Genomic DNA, 20289 nt, shown 5'->3' with positions numbered 1-20289 from the left:
CACACCTGAATGAAATCTATAATGTAGTAACTTCCCTTCAAAACACTGATGAACTCTTATCAGTATTGTGTGCTTTTAAAAATACTGTGTTAAATTAACCCTTCTAAAAAAAGAAAAAAATTCATTGACTTGAAATTGATGCATACTTAAATTTTATCAGTGGAAATATTGGGAACAGAATCCAAAACAGTGGTATTTAAGCAATATTTAAAAGTGCAGCCTCCACATAAATTAAGAACTACCAGTATAAGACAATACAGTGGGTAGGACACTTGCCTTGCATGTAGCTGACCCAGGTTCAGTCATATGTTCCCCCAAGCCCCATCAGGAGTGATTCCTGAGCCAGGAATAAACCCTGAGCACAGCTGGATGTTGCCAGAGAGTACTCTAGCACTGTCGTCCCGTTGTTCATCGATTTGCTCAAGTGTGCACCAGTAACGTCTCTATTATGAGACTTGTTACTGTTTTTGGCATATTGGATACGCCACGGGTAGCTTGCCAGGCTCTGCCGTCTGTGCGGGCGGGATACTCTCGGTAGCTTGCCAGGCTCTCCGAGAGGGATGGAGGAATCGAACCTGGGTCGGCTGTGTGCAAGGCCAAACACCCTACCAGCTGTACTATCGCTCCAACCTGTTGCCAGAGAAAAAAAGAAAAATCTCTGATAATGTGTTTTGAATGAACATAATCAGTGAAACTATGTTCTTCACTTGTGGCATATTAGTCCTGGCTTGGGTTATAAAGGAATGCAGTAAATTTCTGCTTAAAATCCCATCTATGGAGCTGGAGAGATAGTACAGAGGTTATGGCACCTGCCTTGTATCCTGCTGACCCAGATTTGAATCCTCAGTACAGAAGTCCCCTCAGCACTGTGCCCTTAGCACCATCAGGGGTACTCCTGAGCACTACTGGATATGACAGATATTACATGACAAATTCTAAACTGCATTTGTACGTTTCTTACTTTAGCAAGATAAGAGGACTGGATAGCTACTATTCATGGTGACAGAAATACCAGATATCTTTATACATGCAGTTTTCTCTTGATTAAAGTGCCTGGCATACAGTATTTAGCTTGTGAACTGTTTCAGTAAATCTCTGGATTTTGCCATTCCTCTTGTCTATGTTCCATGAAGGCAGAAATGCCTTATGGAGTGGTTTGCCTTATTTCAATATGTATAGCACCTTTTAGTGTGTCTGGTATATAGAATGCATTCAGTAAATGTATGCTGAATTGGAAGGAGTTTTAAAACATTAACATATATCTAATCCTGATCAATAACTACGTAACACACTATGCATAAATAAGTGACTTTAAAAAGAAAATGCATGTCCACTGGTTTTTCAATTGAAGCTTGTATTTTGTAGATGGAAAATACCACAAGCAAATTAAAATAGAAGAGAATGCAACAGGTTTCAGCTATGAGTCACTTTTTCAGGAATATCTTAATGAAACAGTTACAGAAGTTTGGGTAGAAGATCCTTATATTCGACAGTCGCATCAGGTGAGAATGTACTAAAATATAATGAAATGTTATTTACCATTCCTGGGTTAGTAATAACCAATCCATCCTGATGTCTTTCAGCTGTATAACTTTCTTCGATTTTGTGAGATGCTTATTAAGAAACCATGTAAAGTAAAAACTATCCATCTTCTCACATCTCTGGCTGTAGTAAGTATCTGACAGTAGGCATAAAATATCTTTTTTGTTGTTTTAATTTAAATCCCGATGAGATTTACAGTTACAAAGTTGTTCATGATTGGGTTGCAATCATACAATGTTTGAACACCTGTCCCTTCATCACTGTACATTTCCAGCCACCAATATCCCCAGGTTCCCTCCTGTCCTCCTCCACTCTGTCCCAGTCCACCTCTATGGCAGGCACTTCCCCATCTCCCTATTTAGGCAGCAAGAACTGTCTTGATAAAATGTTTTTGGTTTTAGGATGTTCTTCCTTGGATCTGACATGTTTGCTGAACTCCTATTCAAATAGTTTGTCACATGAAACTCTTGGATGTTCATGGGAGTGATGATACACTATAGTATTCACAATCTCTTCTTTGCCCATCATGGTATCTTTGTTGATTACTAAATTGGCCTTCTGAGAGTCACAGCATGTTAGTAGGCCTCCCTTTCTTGATTTTGACTCAGAAGAATCCTTCTAAATAATTAATATTTTCAGGATTAATTTGAGTAGACAGCTATATCTAAATACTTAAGCAGTAGAATGAAAACATATTAGAAAAAAATACCCATTTGTTTTTTTGGTCAGTTGCTCTTAAATTTTATTCATTTAAGTATATAAAAGTTAAGGTTCTTTGAGACAATAGACATCGAAAGTGACACAGAACCTTCTCATTTTACTTCATCTATGATATACATTGCATAGTTTAGGAATAAATTAAAAGTAATAACTGATGAAGAAAATATGGTTTTCTACGCAGGGCAATGAGAGAATGCAGCAGAGTGGCCTGGAAGAAATAAAAGAATCACTCCGTAAGTATGGAGTGCTATTGGAATTAGAATACTCCTCTTCAATACATGACCGAGAAATTAGGTTAGTACATGGTAATATTATTACACAGCTACAATATATTTGTAGGATAACATAGCCTCAGGTAGTTTAGGTTTATTTGGGTTGTTCTCATCACAGTGCTCCCATTCCTCTGAATTCCCATTCTGAATTCTGAATTCCCATTCTCCTTGAGTCCTTTGCATAGTTTATTCAGAGCCAAGTCCTTTTGTATGGGCACAGGAAGACTTGTAGCAAATGTTATACTTTGTAACCTGGGAGTCTTTTGACTCTACATGATATGATATTTTCCTCCTGGGCATCTCTGTTCTCTAGACCTAAGCCTCAGTTGCCCTTACTTCCTAGCACCTCAAAATCAAGGTCCAACCGAGAGACGGGGCGGACCCCAGGGCAAGCGGTGAGTTATGTGCTACCCTGGCATGGAGATGGGCCTGGCCAAAGTGCCTAATGCTTAACTGTAAGTTAAGAGCTTGGTCATAGACAAATGCTGTCATGATCCAAAAAGTAATAACTAGATTTGGACCCTGCTAGGGTTAGGAATAATTAATCTGGCCTGAGTGCTGTAGTCTGTGGAAAGATGTTGCCAGGAGAACTGCCCTACAAGCCTCAATGTATCTCTTACTATGTCCCTACAAAATAACTAGTATTAAGATGCTGATGGAGTTCTTGGACTGAGGAAAAGAGAAAAACACCTTAAGAGGTATTTTTCCTGCAGGTGCTCAGGAAGGACTTTGGAATACATCTAGGTGGTGTTTCCTGTGAGCCTGATGGGCCCTCAGGAATGGCTTTCTCATGTTGATTTTGCTACCAGACTGAGTGGGGCCCAGAGGGCAAGGAGGTGAGAGAATAGTAGGGGGAGAGACCTGTGAAGGGGGAGCAGAATCCAGAGAGCTGGGGTGGAGGAATGAGGAGCTAGGAAGGAAAAGTGCAAGACGAAAGATTGAATAAACAGTAACTAATCAGCAACCAGTTTGGTCCTCTTTCCTTCGCCGGCCCAACGCTATCGACTTCCCTGGGGTGGGGGAAACAGCATGAGACTACTGAACTCGGGAGGCGGGAGACATGTAGCACAGCTGCCGCATGCTCCCTTCTGTGATTACACATATACTTTTATTTCTCTTAAGTTAAAATTTTATGATTGCATATACTTAAATTTAATTTTAAAATAAAAATTAGTATTCATTTTTACAGAGAGAAATCAGATTTATTTTGACCTGTAGTCATGTTAGAAGAGGAAGTAATTTTCTGTGTATTCAGCTTATATATACAATATAAATTGGGATGCTCTCCTTTTCCAGAGAAATTAATATGTATTTGTGTGATTTTACTTCTGACACTCTGCCCTATATACAGGGCAGTGTGCTATAATTTTAAGGCAAAATTGTTTTGTTAACACAGTGGCTGTCATTTGTTTGGTGTTAGCACCCTAAGGTGTAATACACAGTTGAAATGCAAAGAACATGAAAGTGCAACCACTTTGGGTGAAGTCCAGGATCCAGTGTTCTTTGTCGACATCCCCATGTCTGGGTAGGGTGCTTCTCAAAACCCCCACAGGATATTTTGAAATCACTTGAATTAGCAAGATTTTAAAAAATTATCCATGGGAACACGTTTTATCAGCAAGCTGAAATTCAGTATTTATTTTTAATCTCTGTATCAGCTAATCAGATCGGTTGCTAGTTTCTCTCATTTTACCAAAGATAAAGCATGAGTGAGTCTAGGTTTGGTTCAACTTATGCCACTGGAAGAAGGGAGTTCTTCCCTAGGAGAATTTTATCCCCCTCAGTCTTACCATTTTTATCCCACTCCTGTTTTTGATGATTAACTTACAGTATTCAGTAGGGTGCTGATGTGGGCACGGGGCCATGCTTGTGAGGCAACTCCCAGCTCTGTGCTTGGGATTATCACCATATTTAGCACTTATCACCGTGCTTACCACCAAATTCCAGTTACCATCCCACCACTAAAAAAAAAATCCCTACCCATTCCTCCCACCCACCTTCTGCTTTCTCCCTGATAACCACTATAGTTTTCATGTAATATTGATAGTTGTGTTGTTTTTTGCCAGTTCATATGATTTAGTATTTTACATTCCATAATGAATAAAACCATCTTGTCACTTTTACTTCATTTAGTATAATCTCCTCAGGATCCATCCATTTAATCCCAAAGAGCACAATTTCATCCCTTCTAATAGAGTAGTATTCAGTGGGTATATGTACCACAGCTCTTTTTTTTTTAACTGGGGTATAGCCAGCATTGCTGGAGGGCCTGGGGGCCTGGGACTACCTTGGCGGTGCTTGAGCAGAGGGTATGCAGTGCCAGGGATTGCTTCTCATTCCATCCACGCTGAGGCAGAAGGTAGGACTGCATCTTTTATTACAGTTAAGTATTCCACTGTGAGTGTTTTAAGTGTGTATAAATATGTGCGTATATATATTATGTATATACTATATGGATACATACATAAAATCACAATCCATTCACCTGTTATTGGACATTTGGGTTGTTTTTAGCTCTTAGTTATTATAAATAGTGCTACAGTAAATAGAGATGGGCGTATATCTTTTTGAATTAATGTTTTTGTGTTTGAGGGTGGGCTGGAGTGATAGCACAGCAGGTAGGGCATCCGCTTTGCACACGGCTAACCCGGATTCGATTTCTCCGCCCCTCTCGGAGAACCTGGCAAGCTACAGAGAGTATCTTGCCCATATGGCAGAACAGTCTAGGTTATCAGGGAGCTGTGCCAAGAGCAACTCCAACACTGCGGTATAAAGTTTCAATTTTATTTTAAATTTCTTGAGAAATCTCCATCTGTTTAATGTAGATTCGGAACCAGACACAGTCCAACCAGCAGTGAAGAAGGGTTCCTTTTTCACTGTGTCTTTGCTATCCTTGGTTTTCATATAGGCCATTCTCACTTGTGAGGTTCTATCTCACTGTCATTTTGATTTGCATCTCCCAGATCATCAGTGATGGTAAATACATTTTCATATGCCTCTTGGGCATGTTTACGCTTTATTTGAGGAAGTGTTTGTACAACCCCTCACCCCATTTTTTTGATAGGGTTGTTTTTTGATGCTGAGTTCTGCAAACGCTTTCTAGATCTTAGTAGCTTTCTGTCAGATGTGTAGGGTGCAAATAGTTTTCATTTAGTAGAGTGTCTTTTGTTTTAGCCATTGCAAATCTTTTTAGTTTGATATAGTTCCATTTGTTTATTTTTGCTTTGTTTCCTTTGCCAGTGAAGTCTCTGATGTTGAAATCTTAGACCTGTGTTACCTTCTATTTTATGGCTTCAGCGCTGATAACCAGTGGTTAATCCATTTTGAGTTAATTTTTATGTGTGATATTATTAGATAGGGATCTACATAATTATTTCGGGGGTGGGGGGTAAGTGGATGTCCAGATTTTGCAACAGATGTTAAAGCAGCTTTTCCTTATATGGTTCCTTTGTCCCTATATGTGTGGATTTATTTTAGGTTCTCGATTCTGTTTATTGGCCAGCATGTCTGTTATTTCCAGTACCACGCTACTTAAATTATTATTATTTTGTACTATTTTTTTGAAGTCAGGGAATGTGACGCTTGCAGTTTTCTCTTCTCGCAAAATTGTTTTGGCTGTTGAGTGTTTTTTGTGGCTCCATACACTTTTAGAACTATTTGTTAACTTTAAAAATGCTATTGGTTTTTTAAATAGGGTCTGAATTGGGTAAGATAGCTATTGTAATAATGTTCAGTCATGTTCTTCCATCCCTCAAACATGGAATGTCTTTCAGTTTTCGATGTATATGTCTTTCATCCCCTTTGTCAGATTGGATCTTTTTTTTGCCCTCTTTTCCCATTGTAAATGAATTTTATTTTACCTTTCATCTAATTCATTGCTTATATATACAAATGCAACAGAGTATATATATTGGGTTTTGTATCCTACTGCTTTTACTAAAAATCATTATTTCTAGTAGTTTCTTATGGGTTGTCCATCTATAACACAGATCTGTTATAGTTTTTTACAATCTAGATTCCTTTTATCTCCTGTTCCAGTTTGTTTTTATTTTGGAGCCACACCCAGTGATGCTCCGGGTTATTCCTGGCTCTGCATTCAGGAATTACATCTGCGGATGCCAGGGATCACTGTGCTGGTGCTTCAGCTCCCAGTCATGATTTGTTTCAAAAATGGTTAAAATTTGAAAGGAACTTATCTCAACATAATAAAGACCATATATAACAAAACTACAGCGAATACCAAAGTCAGTGATGAAAAACAGAAAGCTTTTCCCTTAATACTTGGAATAATAGAAGGGTATGTAAAATAAACAGGTTTTGGTAAAGTTAATCAAATTAGGCAAGAAAAAGAAATAAAAAGTGGGGCTGGAGCGATAGCACAGCAGGTAGGGTCTTTGTCTTGCTCGCGGCCGACCTGGGTTCAATTCCCAGCATCCCATATGGTCCCCTGAGCATGGCCAGGGGTGGTTCCTGAGTGCAGAGCCAGGAGTGACCCCTGAGCATCGCTGGGTGTGACCCAAAAAGCAAAAAAAAAATAAATAAATAAAAAGTGGGGGTTAGAGCGATAGTACAGTAGGTAGGGCATGTGCCTTGCACACAGCCAACCTGGGCTCTATCCCTAGAACCTCATCTAGTCCCTTGAGCACTGCTAGAAGGTACACTGAGCATCAACAGAAACGAAAAATTAAAGATAAATGGATATTAAATCTAGTTAAGGTTCCCCCCCCAGCATTTATTAATATAATAATTTTTAATCTTTTTGCTGCGGTGGCATATTACATTAATTGATATGCAGATGTTGGCGCATCCTTGCACTTAGGGGGAGATTTTACTGTGATTGAATTTGGCTTTATGATTGCTTGTGTCAGGTGTCTGGAATATCATGCTATGTATGTATTTAAATAGGTTCAACAATGGATGGATAATTAAGATTGGAAGGGGACTTGATTATTTTAAGAAGCCCCAGGTAAGATAAGGCCTATAATGATTGTGTAGTACTCTTCTTGTACTATTTTTACAAAATGGTTTTGTTCTCCTTATTTTGAAAAACCTCTTATTTTCTTAGGGTCAATTTTCCCTTGGATATTGTGATCTTGATTTAAGACCATGTTATGAAACAACAGTGGACATTTTTCATACCAAGCATACAAAACAAATATGATGGTTAGTGGTCTAATTTATATTACATATTTTTATTGTCTACATATACTGGACTTTTTTTACTTTAACTATTCCTATACCAGCTTAACAATAAACTTTTATATTTTACTAACTTATGTATTGTTCATTTGTGTGAATAATAATTTTCTTATTAATACCTAGTTAAGTATTTTACCAATTTTGTTGTATGTGGCTTTCGGTGAGCAAGTCAAAAGCACCACTTTTGAGTATACACTGAATCTTGCTTCAGAGGAAAAAAGGGAAGAGATCATGGATGAGGGTGTGTGTGGCTGAGTGATAGCACAGCAGGCAGACTCTTGCCTTCTAGGTGGTCAACCTGGATTCGATCTCTGGCACCACTTATCCCTTCAGCCCACCAGGAGTGATCTCTGAATTCAGAGCCAAAAGTAAACCCTGAGGACCACTGTGTGTGGCCCCAAAACACTAAACAAAAGCTATAGAGGAATAAGGGTATATGGGTCTAATAATCAGGAAGAAGTTCCATTTGGTTATTATCTAGACACATTTGCAACTCATTCAACACAGGTTGGCACATTTGTAGAATTCTGCACCTCAGAATCAATTCTAGTTTTGAGCAGCTTAGTAATTCTGGAGCAGTTTCTGAACTCCTTTGCATAGATAAAAGTAACTGCATTCATCCAGATACCAGTTAACTGACTAGCTGGAGACAAAAACTAGTTTCCATGGAGACAGGCTGGAATAGATAGGGAATAGGCAGATATAGTGGGCAGCTCAGGTGTGTAAAAAAGCTAGTATATGGAGGGAAGCAGTAGTACAGTGCTTGATGGTATACATAAACATTATATTACAGAAGACTTTTCAATTCATGAAGGACCAAAGCCATGGGGAATAGGATTGGGCAGAGCAGACCTGGGGTACCTAGGACACAAGGCACATGCGAATGTTTTACCATTGTGAAACAGCAGTTTCATGACTGGCATAAAAGACCAAAAAGGGTTTCCAGAAAAATTCCTAATGTTTTTCTCTGACATTTTCAGATTCAGGTGTGGATAATACTGAACTTAAAAATATTCAAACCAGTTTTGACAAGGTGGTAAATGGAAAATGAAAATCAGGGCATCAAGAAAGTACTTGGACAATTGTTGACCAACACTTACTTCCATCATCATGTGGAAGTGGCTTTTCCTTCCGGTGAGAACATGTTAGATTTTATTTCCATGTTAAATAACAAACTCTGATAATACAGACCATTACTATGCAGCATTCCACAATCCTTTATAGACTGTTACTATGCAGTTTTCCACAATCCTATGCATTTCTGACCAAGAAATGGTAGATAAAAGTTTCTAGACACGTGACTCAGTCTTGATTTTTGAATTTCAGATTACAGGTTTACTTAGCATAAATATTGGGCCTGGTGCTGTGAGTCCATGGTAAAGTGCCTTGCAGACATCAGGTTCAAGGCCTGTTATTAGCTTCATCCCACACATCTGAATGTGATCCTGGGAGCACTGTCAGGACCACCAGAGCACCGCCAGGAGTAAGCCCTGTGCATTGCCGGGTGTGACCCAAAAAGCCATAAAAAAAAATTTTTTTTTAAACGAAACAAAACAAAAAACCACTTAAGACAAATAAGAACTGAGGCGTCTGCTGCATCCAAACCAATTGAGGAATCTGAATGCCTCCTCGGAAATGTTAATCCTCCAGACCAGATAGCTCACAGGACTCATACAGGTTTTGCATGCAGGCCTGGGTTCAACCTCTGTGTTGCGTGGGCCCCCAAGTTCCAGTGGGACACAGCACTCTCCTAAGAGTACTCCTAATCACAACCAAGAGTGATCCAAAAGCAGAAAAACTTGCTCTCCTTTCAGATCTGCTTCAGGTGTTGCTTTAGCGTGTCCCCTAGATTCTGATATTTAAGAAAACATTATTCTCTCAAATGACTACTGGCTGTCAGTGATGGATTGAAAATAACCTATTTTCGCATCAGGATGATTATCAGTTCTCTGACAAATATTTGTCTTATGTGAGCCGAAGAAGTATTTCCTATGTACTCAAATATGTATGTGTGAGTGTGACAAGAGGGTGTATATATAAAACAAAAATTGTTAAATATGATGCTAGAATGATCTATAGAGTATACATAAACTTCCATGTTAATTTATGTTGCCATGCCTGAATTGTATTTTTCATTTTTTAAATACTACTTGTTTAATACTGCTCTAGAAAATCAGTCCAATTGAATATATTCAAGAAGTTTGATTATAGTAGAAATATCTTTGTTCCTTTTATTAATATTGTGAAAATATATTCTCTACCAATTTTTATAACTGATGGGAAATATAGATGTTAATAAAGTTGTGCAGTGAAATTCAGCAGACATACTTAACAAAAATTCTGTGTATATGTAAAACAAGCTACTGAAGCATATTAAATTGTACAAGTAGACAAGTAGGTGTAAAGCTCAAAGATAAAGCAAAAAAAAAAAATGACCATAGCCTATTTCCAGTGGTGCTGTGTGTCGCTATACAAGAAATATCACTTCCTCCAGAATTTTATGAAGAACACCATTCTATATAAGTTAGATCTGATGCCAAATTATTTAGTTTCTCCCTAAACTCCCTCTGGGATTCTGAATTACCAATCGTATCCTCCACCTAATTATGTAATTTACATTTTCTCCTCCTTGAGTAAAAGACTCAAGTCTTCCTATCTTATAGTTCATATACAGGCAACGGGACAGTGGAACAGGGTAAAAGGGACGTGGAGGGTTAGTACCAATGGGGCTAGTGGTGAAGTAGTACAAAACAATAATATGGGAATCTGTTGTAAATCACTGATCTCAGTACAAACAAGGTACAAAGGGGTTCTACTATTAGAATTTATATTCTGAAGTACCTTTTTTGGTATTATACATAAATGTTGTTGACTGGAGTGATAGCACAGCAGGTAGGGTGTTTGCCTTGCAGACCCAGGTTCGATTCCTCTGTCCCTCTCGGAGAGCCCAGCAAGCTACTGAGAGTATCCCATCCGCATGGCAGAGCCTGGAAAGCTACCCGTGGTGTATTCGATATGCCAAAAATAGTAACAAGTCTCATAATGCTTGAGCAAATCAATGAACAACGGGACGACAGTGCTACAGTTGATTTATAATGAAGCACACATGAAATTTATATAATATTGTAATGCAATGCTATTTCAAATAAAATATTCTAAAATGAAAACGTTTAAGATAAAAATGAACAAATGAGAGCCGTAGAAATTGGAGAAATATTACAGAGGTATTGCACTTGCCCTGCAGGTGACTGCAACAGTGAGTTGAATCCCAACAGTGCATATGGACTCCCAAGCACTGCCAGGTTTATCCCCTGACCACAGGAATAGGTGTGGTCTGTTGTGTAGTAGTAGTTGATAAAACCTGGAACTCTCATTCCATTTCACTTTGTACAGCTTTCTTCTCATTTTTCCTGGTCTGTTTCAGTGTCATCTTCATCTCTAGCTAAATGGCTCCTATTATAACCACCTGGACTTGGCTTTATACTACTCCCATTTTATAATTGTTTACTGATTTGTCTAACTTCCCTCCTAGTGAAGTTTGTTATTTTAATAACTCAGGTGTTGACTTTATTTTTGTAGGTGGAGACGTCTGGTTATGCTCAATTCCTGGCTGTGCACTCAGGGATTACTCCTGGCAGTGCTCAGAGGACCCTATGGGGGTGCTAGGGATCAAAGCTAGGTCAGTCGTGCGTGCAAGGCAAGCATCATATCTGCTATACTAACACCCTGGCCCCCAGATGTTGACCTCTTAATGGATCATAAAATCAGTCTTCATTTGGTATTGATTGGAGCCCACTTATAGCAGTGCTCGGAGAACCATGCAATGCTAGGGATGGAGGCTGGGACTCCCACATCCAAAACATATGTGCCAGTCTTTTGAGCTTTTGTCGCTGGCCCCCAAATTTTTTAAGATGGGTGGAGGGGTGTTTGGACCACACCAGGCAGTGCTCAGGGCTTATTCCTGATTCTGGGTTCCAGAATGGTTCTTAGAGGGGCTTGGGGAATCTGCGCTGGTCATGTGCTTAGTTGTGCTACTGCTGAGTCCCACCAATCAATATTTTAGTTGAATTTTCTACCTGTACCTAGGAATAGGTCATGTATGTTTTAGTCTAATTCTTAAAATACTATAGAAATGAGTAATGTGTGAAAGAATTGTAGGAACTGGGAATGGCTGATGTTTGAAAAAGTTTGGCAGTGAAGAGCTGGAGAAGAACAAAACCTTGAACATGAGCTTTGGGGATGGTGAGTTTTGAACATGGTAGAGATTAACAATGGTAGAGATGCAGTAAAAATTGAAAGAGAATACAAGATAACTGATAGTACACATTTATGCACAGGAGATACAAGACAGAAACTCGGTACAATTAGTGGTATTAGCTTTAAGGAAAAGGCAGCCTGCATGTTAGGGCTTAAGTAGAAAATAAATTGTTGAAATAAAATTGTTGGAATAGGGGCCAGAGTGATAGTACAGCAGGTAGGGCATCTTCCTTGCATGCAGCTGACCTGGGTTCAAGTCCTGGCATCCCGTATGGTCCCTTGAGCATTGCCAGGAGCAACCTCTGAGCATTGCTGGGTGTGACCCCAAAAATCAAAAATAAAATAAATTAAAAAAATAAAATTGTTGAAATAAAGTTATAGGTCAGAATAGAACTAGGGTATGAAAGGAGATGAAGAAAAGATTAGGGAAGAATGGCTTTAGAAAATTGCAGTGGTCTCAATATGCTGAGAGAATGGAAGGATGAGAAAACTCATAGCTTGGGGTATCAGATGTAACAAAGTTGGGGTTTCATTCCTAAGGTAAGAAAAAAGAACTTTTTGAGGTCAGAATATCCAGTACTGTATACATCTCCAAGGTGGTAGCAAGGTAAGTAGCAAAACTCTTAAGTGCATACTAAGTATTAAGAGCAATGCAGAGACAGTTTTCTGGAGTACAGGTGAGCAGACAATATAGGAAAGGACATGAGATAGACTATTTCAAATGGTATTACTGAAAGACTAGCCCCTTTTTATTTTAAAAGTCGTACAATGTAGATTTAAATTTTTTATTTTCTCATTGAATCTACTAGTAGAAGGAATTTTCTAGGAATCACATTATTCCCTTAATTTTTTCACAGAGAAGATTCCATTTACTGTGCAGTTCATTGTCTTCTGGACATACTCTATTTGCTAGTGCAGCAGTTTCAATTGGGCAAAATTTTCTGCCAATAAAACTTGAATTTAATTTTGCACATATTTCCAGTGGCAGCCAATGGTTTGGCATTTCAATATTACAGATTTCAATTCTTCCATTCTTTATGTCTATAAATACTTTAATTTCCAAGGATGACTGTTCATATAATATGTTAAAGGAAGTGCTTATACTAAACTTTGGAGTTTTGCCATATATCCAGTCCCAGGTTTGCAGTTCTTTGGCTTTAGACTTTATTCCAGGAAACAGGGTCTCATCTGTTGGGTTTATCAGATTAATGTGATTATCAATTTGATAATAAGCAGCATACTCTGCAGCAATGGTCTCCATCAGTTTTTCACAAGTCAGAGTGGGATCTTTTTCTAAAAGATTTTTCACTAAGGAAGGTATGCTAGCAGTGGCATTGCTCTTAATCCCCTGAGAAGGACTCTTGAGCAAAGATGACAAGAGGATTCTGTCAGCATTACATAACAAAGTGCAGTGATGGTAAGCAGTAGTTCGGCCAATTTTAGAAGCTGTTCCTGAGATCTTAAACTGTCCATCAAGCAAAATGTCAAATCTTTTGGTAGCCTGGACATCCAGCTGGGGTTGGACAGCATTCAGAGCTCTCACAATTAATTTTAGATTTTCCATCCTATCATACTTCTTTCTGGTTGTAAAAAAGGTCAAATTAATATTACCCATATCATGGTAAACAGTTCCTCCACCACTTCTTCTCCGAGCCAGTTTTATACCTTCTTCTCTCATCAGATTCAGGTTACATTCCTGCCAAGGGTTTTGATGCCTACCAATGACAATAGAGGGAGAATTTCTCCACAAGAAAAGAATTGGCTTGCCTTCTAGATTCATATGGTCATGTATCCAGTCTTCTACAGCCAGATTTTGGTAAACGTTATTGGAAATTGATTGTAAAATGAGTCCACTCTGTACTGCATTTTTAAAGCCAGCAGCTGGGATCTTTAGGTTACAAAATAACTGGAAGCAATTCTTCTTTGAAAATGGGATGGGCATGCTTTTGAAAATGGAAGACAAACAAATTAACTGAGGAAAGGAATATTAAATTCTATTTTTCAGGTACCAATTCTTGGTTATTTAATCCAAATTTATCTAATTCTCTTATGTATCCAATCCAGTTTTTCTTGCTTTTTGTCATTAATCCCAGTAACTTAAACAGAGTACTCAAAGGAAGTAAAGTCAAACATCAAATAATTTCAGCTGAAATAGAGTAAGGGCACAAATTTCGCAAATCGGCAAAAACATGTATCCCAGAGCCAAACACATTATTTTGAGCTTAAAGATACCACATGTTCATGAGAAAATACAGATAAGCATACCAAATGAAAACACTTATAATATAGTCACCTGGAATCATTACAGTTATTATTTTGCCATGTATCCCTTTCCCTGCCTGTATAAATACACATCCACTGCCCCTCATTTCACTCAACATCATATTTTTATTTATATTAGCATTTATGTATATTTTATTGTTATAGTAACCAGTTTGTTCAATCTTAGTTTGTACTTTGTTTCTCTATTTTATTAACCTGTTTGTGAATATCTCTAGGAAAAGCTATAAGCTGATACTTTTTAAAAATGCTGATTCAACTTTAGAAATATGATTTACTGACAGCATCACTGTTTTAGTCAAATCAGAATTCAGATGGTCCCAAATGAGGGCAGGAGGGGTAATTATAATAGTAAAAGTACTATTAGTAAAAGTATAATAGTAAAAGTATTAGTAAAAGTATAATATAAAAGTACTAATAGTAAAAGTATAATAGTACATGTAAAAGCTATAAAGTTTTATTGTTTTTTTTCCACATTTTAAAATTTATAACAGTGTTAGGTGGCAAAAGGTTTTATTTTTAATTTCAGGTCATACCTGGCTCTGTGCTCAGGGATCACTCCTGTGGGCTCTGAGGACCAGATGGGGTGCCTGGAATCATACCAGGCTGGCTGCATGCAAGGCAAGCACCTTACCCTCTGTGCTATTTTCCTGGCCTGGAAAAAATATTTGATACTTTTTAATACTTCCAATAAATTTTAAAACTTGCTAAGGATTTTAAGACTTGTTATAATGATATACTTTGAGTAGTCAAGTAGGATGGTCATATGCTTTCCTTTTAGGTTAAAGAACCAAGATAATAGAAATACAGGGGTTAAGGTACTTACTTGTCTTGCATGTGGTTGACCCTGGTTCAATCCCTGGCACTGCATATGGTCCCCTAAGTACTGCTGGGAGTGATTCTTGAGCACAGAACCAGGAGTGAGCCCAAGCACTGCTGGATAGGGCCCCAAACACAAATAAAGCCCATAATTCAACCAAATTATTTTACTTTTTAAATAGGGGCCAGAGTCTCTTGCCCCCGCACCTGACTGTCTTCACCGAGGCCCTTCGGAGGGGGTGTGTTGAGTCTCCCTCCCAGCTCAGAGCAGAGCTCCGGCAGCAGAAGACCTCCGGAACCCAGCCACAGCCATGCTCAAGTCTACTCTCCACATGCTTGGACGAGCTTCATGCAGAAAGGAACCAGCAGAGGAACCCAGGTGTGTGGGACCTGGGGCTGAGATCTCCAAGCCTACTCGGATCAGAACTGGGGCTCTTCTGCCCAGATCTCCCATTTTCCAGTAGCTAGGCGGTCACACCTACAAACTGCTCCTGGCACTGTATAATCCCATGAACAGCCAACATCCAGAGACCATAAAACCAAGCTCCCTGAAGACAACTGATAGCCTAGTTCTCCCTCATGGAGAATATGCAAGCTTCCTGCCCATACGGGAGAGCCTGGCAAGCTCCCCGTGGCGTATTCATATGCCAAAACCAGTAACAATGATGGGTCTCATTCCCCTGACCCTGAGAGCACCTCTAACTCAGCAGGCACCGTTGGGTAGGATGAGTAAAGAGAGGCTGCTAAAATCTCAGGGCTAGGACAAATGGAGGTGTTGCTGGGCCTGCTTGAGCAAATCGGCCATCAACGGGATGATAGAGTGAAATAGGGGCTAGACCCTGTGTTAGTGCTGGACAAGGGATATGGGATCTACGTAAGTACACACTGCTTTCAGGCAGGAGAAGTTTAAGAGGAAGGAATACTTGGTGTTAACCAAGTGGATGGGAATAGTATATTTTTTAAAATGCTGATTTATCTTCATTAGGCTAATGAAAGACAGTTAACAATGAAGGTGGTAGACTACAGACTAGTCCTGGGCTCTGAGGAATTTACACATAGATCCTGAAAAGCAAATAAGGTGACAGTTACAATATAAATCTTTAAGTGCTATGCCAGTAAGTGCATCAGAAGAGTGGAAATGATAGTGAAGCAGAGATATAATGGGTAAGAAAAAATACTGCAACCAGAGTAATAGCTTGGAGGAAAAGAAAACCCAACCAAAGATTTTAATCCCATTGGTAGGTATGAGTACAAATAACTGTATAAAGTGTATAAAGTACAAGATGGGTGGAGCATGCAAGAATGGGGAGAGACAAAAAATAAAATGGCAAAAGAAGCAGTCAAGTTATGAAAGAATTTAATCTAAATTAATTGAACTTCATCTTGAGAGCCATGGAGGCAGCACTGAAGCACTTTCAGGAAGCAGGAATAACAAATTTATACTTATATTTTTATTATATTTTGAAAATATAATCTAGAAATTTAAGCGTGGAGGGTCTACAGTACTAGTTAACTAAGACAGAGACATGAAGGATCTTATCTTTTACAACATGATTACAGATTCAAACCAACTATCAATTTTTTTTTCAACTATCAATTTTAAATCCCAACTCTCTGTTTTACCAGGTCAGTAACCTAAGGCAAATCAGTTGACTTTTATGTGCCTCTGATACTTTATCTGCAGTAATAGAATAACAACAGGACATACATTGGGATTAAATAAGCAAACACATGTAAAGTACCAATAAAAGTGCCCATCACAAAGTGCACAAATACGTTCTTTTAATTATTATTATTGTTATGATTTCTGGCATGAGAATTGGGCTGAAAGAGGTGATGTTTCCTAGGACAGATCTCATTGATATGATGTAAAGAGAATTGGCTCACTTTGACTGTTGAACTTGTTAAGGCACAAATTTGGATAGATGGTATTTTTTTTCCATGGGAAAGAACTATTCAATGATAAGACAATAGAGTTGGTGGGCCAGTACAATAGTATAGTGGGGAGTGATCTCCAAGCATTGCTGGGTGTGACCCAGAACCCCCTCTCTTGTCAAGATCCAGATGTGTTGCATAAAGTGCAGGTAATGAGTTTATTCTAGTTGCAAAGTAGAAAGCTGGGAGTTAGAAGGAAATGAAGTTAGGAGAAAAATTAAAATGTAAAAGAACTATATGTGTGAATCCTGGTAGGAGTCAGGAGAGGAAGTTCCTAACAATATGGTGGCGTTGCAAGCAAGTGAAGGCAGGTAGGAAGCAACCTAGACAGCAGATCGTCTTCTGTGGCAATCCAAGGGAGGGAAACAACCATCATTAATATATTGAATGATTTGGATAGATTAGAAGATTCTTAAAAACCTCCTAACATGCCCGCTAAGGTTAAGGTTCTGATTTGTATATGTGGAGTGACAGGATAGCAAGGTGCTTAAATGTTGAAGGTCTATTCCCTTACCCCTATTTTACTGACACGTAATTAACACAGAGCAATTTTTAAACACGAGCAATATAATGATTAATGTACATACTGCACATTATTATCACGGTATTCCCATCATATGGCATGTTTTCCCTGCAGAAGCTTAAGAAGAAAGTATATATAGAGTCCTAACACAAAACATCCAAGCGTCACTCACACTGATAAATTAATGATAGCTCAAGATATTGGCTCTGGTCAGAACAGTCTTGCAAAGGGTTCAGAATGGTGCCAATGAACTTATTCATTTGTAAAACATCTCATCCAGATGTTGTTCATACAGTATGAAGCAAACAGCAAAGATACTAACTCAAATCTTGCATCTACTACAAACAGGCATTGTTCTGCCACTTGGGATTCATCAGTAAACTAGTTAAGAGTGAGAAGAGCTCCATGGAAAAATGTTGGGGAAAGGAGAGGAAAGCTCAAAGGGCTGGAGTGTGTGTGTATGTTGTTTTGTTCTGTTGGTCTTTTGTTTTTGTGCCACACCCAACAATGCTCAGGAGTGACTACATTCAGAAATTACTCCTGGTGGTGGTTAGGTATAAAACCCAAGTCAGCCATGTCCAAGGCAAATGCCCTGCTCACTGCTCTCTGGAGTGTGTGTGCTTTGCATGCCAAAGGGGCTAATCCTGTCATTGCACCTTCCCCCAAAAGTAACCCCCAAGCACTGAACTGGGTATAATATCTGAGCACTGCAGGGTAAGGAAAAGGGGTGGGAATAAGGAAAGAAAGAAGAAAGGAATTAAAGGATTGGAATTTTTATGAGGAACTAGGTTGCAATCCTAAATAAGGTATTTAGGCTAGGTTTCATTAATAAGATGACTTTTGAGGGTCAGTGATAGTTCAATGAGTTAAGCACTTTGCATGCTGGAAGCCTGCTGAATACAAGTGGGTGTATCCACCCTCCCCTTAAAAAGTTACATTTCAAGCAAAGACTGAAAGAGATGAGAGAGTTGGGTAATTAATTACTAGATGCACATGAATAGCTAAACAAAGAGGACTTATTTGAGGACTACTAAGTCCTAAAGGATAGAAAAAAAAGGATCACACTGAGATTCTTGCAAAAAGGGATGTCTGCAAAAATTTTATACTGATTTTTTCATTTTTAAAGCAATGTATGCAGTATTGAGGCACAAGACATTTTCTTTATCCTTGGTTTTTCCACACAACACAAATAATCAAGTATCAGATAAGCCAACAATAAAAAAAAGTTCATTAATAATACATGTATGGTTTCTATACACGAGAGGGGCTGGAGTGGGTAGGGTGTATGCCTTGCACGCGGCCAACCCAGGTTCCATTTCTCCGCCCCTCTCAGAGAGCCCAGCAAGTTACTGAGAACATCTGGCCCGCACAGCAGAGCCCAGCAAGCTACCCTTGGCATATTCAATATGCCAAAGACAGTAACAACAAGTCTCAATAGTTACTGGTGCTCACTCGAGCAAATCCATGAACAACAGGATGACAGTAACACATGAGAGACCCAGAAAAATACCGATAATTCACCCGCATAGATTAAGATGCCACCGCTAAGAATTTAGGTAAGGAACAACACTGGGAACAGAGTAAAGTGAAGACACAGTAAACAAAGGCAGGTTGAAGTTCTGCCCTCCCCAACAGAAAAGCTATCAGGTCTTCCAAGAACATGTGCACAGCGGAGGTTTTCATGTACTTGTCTCTGAGCTCTCCTAAGTGTGAGCCCCGAACCAAAAACAATCAAAAGGGCCAGAGACTCCAGAGGGGAAGGTGTTTCTGAGAGACTGGAGGGGGGAAGAGGTTTCTGCCTCACACGAGGCTGACCAAGGTTCCATCCTCGCACCCCAGCGGTCCTCCAAGCCCACCGGAGACAGGAATAAGCCCGGGCGCTGCCAGGTGCAGGGGATGCGTGGGGGTCCAGAAAAAAGCACCTTCCATAAAAGTCTACCTTCCTTTAGCCTTCCCAGCGCCACCCAGGGAATCAACATCTGCCAATAAATTTGTACTTTTTCCTCCCTCAAACCCGAGGTTCCGAAGCTTCCCCGACTTTTGCAGACGTCTGACTGGTACCCACTGCCCTGACGGTGCCCAGGTCAGCTTCTCCATTCCTCAGTCCATGCCACCCTGTGCCTAGGAAGGGCTGAGGCAGCCCGGAGGAGACGGCGTCTCCCGCCCGGCGTCGGACACGCACCTCAGGGGGCGGCACAGACCCCCTGGCCTGACCTGTCCTGCAACTGCGGGAGAAAATCGGGCTTAAAGACCTGATCAAACTTTATTTTCTCAAAACTCTGCACATCTCAACTCTATCTTTCTGCTTCGGGGCCACAGCCGAGGGTGCTCAGGGGCCCGTACCTGGCATCAGGGATCAGTTTTTGAAAAAATTAAACAAAATTATTTTTATTTACCGACCCTTGCTCAGAAAGATGGGAGACAACATTACTGAAAAAAGCCCTTGTGAGGAGAGAAAGCGAGGGGTGCTAGACGCGGGCTCGCAAGACGCCGCTCGGGACAGCGCGGCGGGGAGCAGCCGGGTCCCAGCACCCCCCGCACCCGGGACCGCGGGGCTACCGCCCACACCCCGCCCGGCCTCAAGGAACGGCGGGACGCCGAGCCGCCACCAACCTGCCGCTGCCGGGGGCGCCGCCGCCACGCGGCCAGCCGAAGCGCTCGGCCCTGCCCGGACACTGCGCGGGTAACGCCGCACGCTGGACGGAAGGCGGGGCCTCGGGCCGGAAGTGCCACAAGGGCGGG

General features: G+C 40.0%; 3 protein-coding genes across 15 annotated transcripts in view; 1 reads left to right on the top strand and 2 right to left on the bottom strand.

Moving 5' to 3' along the window:
• MITD1 (microtubule interacting and trafficking domain containing 1) overlaps positions 1-16855 on the top strand; it is a 25534-nt gene extending 8679 nt beyond the window's left edge. The window contains exons 3-9 of one of the 11 annotated variants that reach the window (XM_055120240.1): positions 1366-1502; positions 1584-1670; positions 2444-2495; positions 4786-4893; positions 7440-7500; positions 8714-11412; positions 15272-15384. In XM_055120240.1, coding sequence (XP_054976215.1) covers positions 1366-1502; positions 1584-1670; positions 2444-2495; positions 4786-4893; positions 7440-7459 — 404 coding nt within the window. In that variant the 3' untranslated portion in view covers positions 7460-7500; positions 8714-11412; positions 15272-15384. The other 10 variants (XM_055120233.1, XM_055120235.1, XM_055120234.1 and 7 more) reach the window with 10 other exon arrangements.
• The window catches only part of MRPL30 (mitochondrial ribosomal protein L30), a 41407-nt gene extending 21118 nt beyond the window's left edge, over positions 1-20289 (bottom strand). The window contains exon 1 of one of the 2 annotated variants that reach the window (XM_055120242.1): positions 20161-20289. The gene's annotated coding sequence lies outside the window, so the exon portion shown is untranslated. Of the gene's footprint in view, positions 1-14806; positions 14912-20160 lie in introns of those variants that run through there. The other variant, XM_055120243.1, reaches the window with a different exon arrangement.
• On the bottom strand, positions 11450-20280 carry LIPT1 (lipoyltransferase 1). 2 transcript variants are annotated; one of them, XM_055120231.1, is made up of 3 exons: positions 20161-20271; positions 14807-14925; positions 11451-13933 (listed from the first exon to the last, which is right to left on the bottom strand). In XM_055120231.1, exons 2-3 carry the CDS (start codon positions 14884-14886, stop codon positions 12820-12822), a joined length of 1194 nt encoding a protein of 397 aa, XP_054976206.1. In that variant the 5' UTR covers positions 14887-14925; positions 20161-20271; the 3' UTR covers positions 11451-12819. The 2 variants fall into 2 exon arrangements, with proteins under 2 accessions (XP_004615858.2, XP_054976206.1); XM_004615801.3 differs by lacking the exon at positions 14807-14925 and having other exon boundaries at positions 11450-13933; positions 20161-20280.

The sequence above is a fragment of the Sorex araneus genome, chromosome X, assembly GCF_027595985.1.
Source record: "Sorex araneus isolate mSorAra2 chromosome X, mSorAra2.pri, whole genome shotgun sequence".
Lineage (NCBI taxonomy): Eukaryota > Metazoa > Chordata > Mammalia > Eulipotyphla > Soricidae > Sorex > Sorex araneus.
The sequence above is the reverse complement of the archived record's forward strand: the minus strand, read 5'-3'. Positions and strand labels throughout refer to the sequence as shown.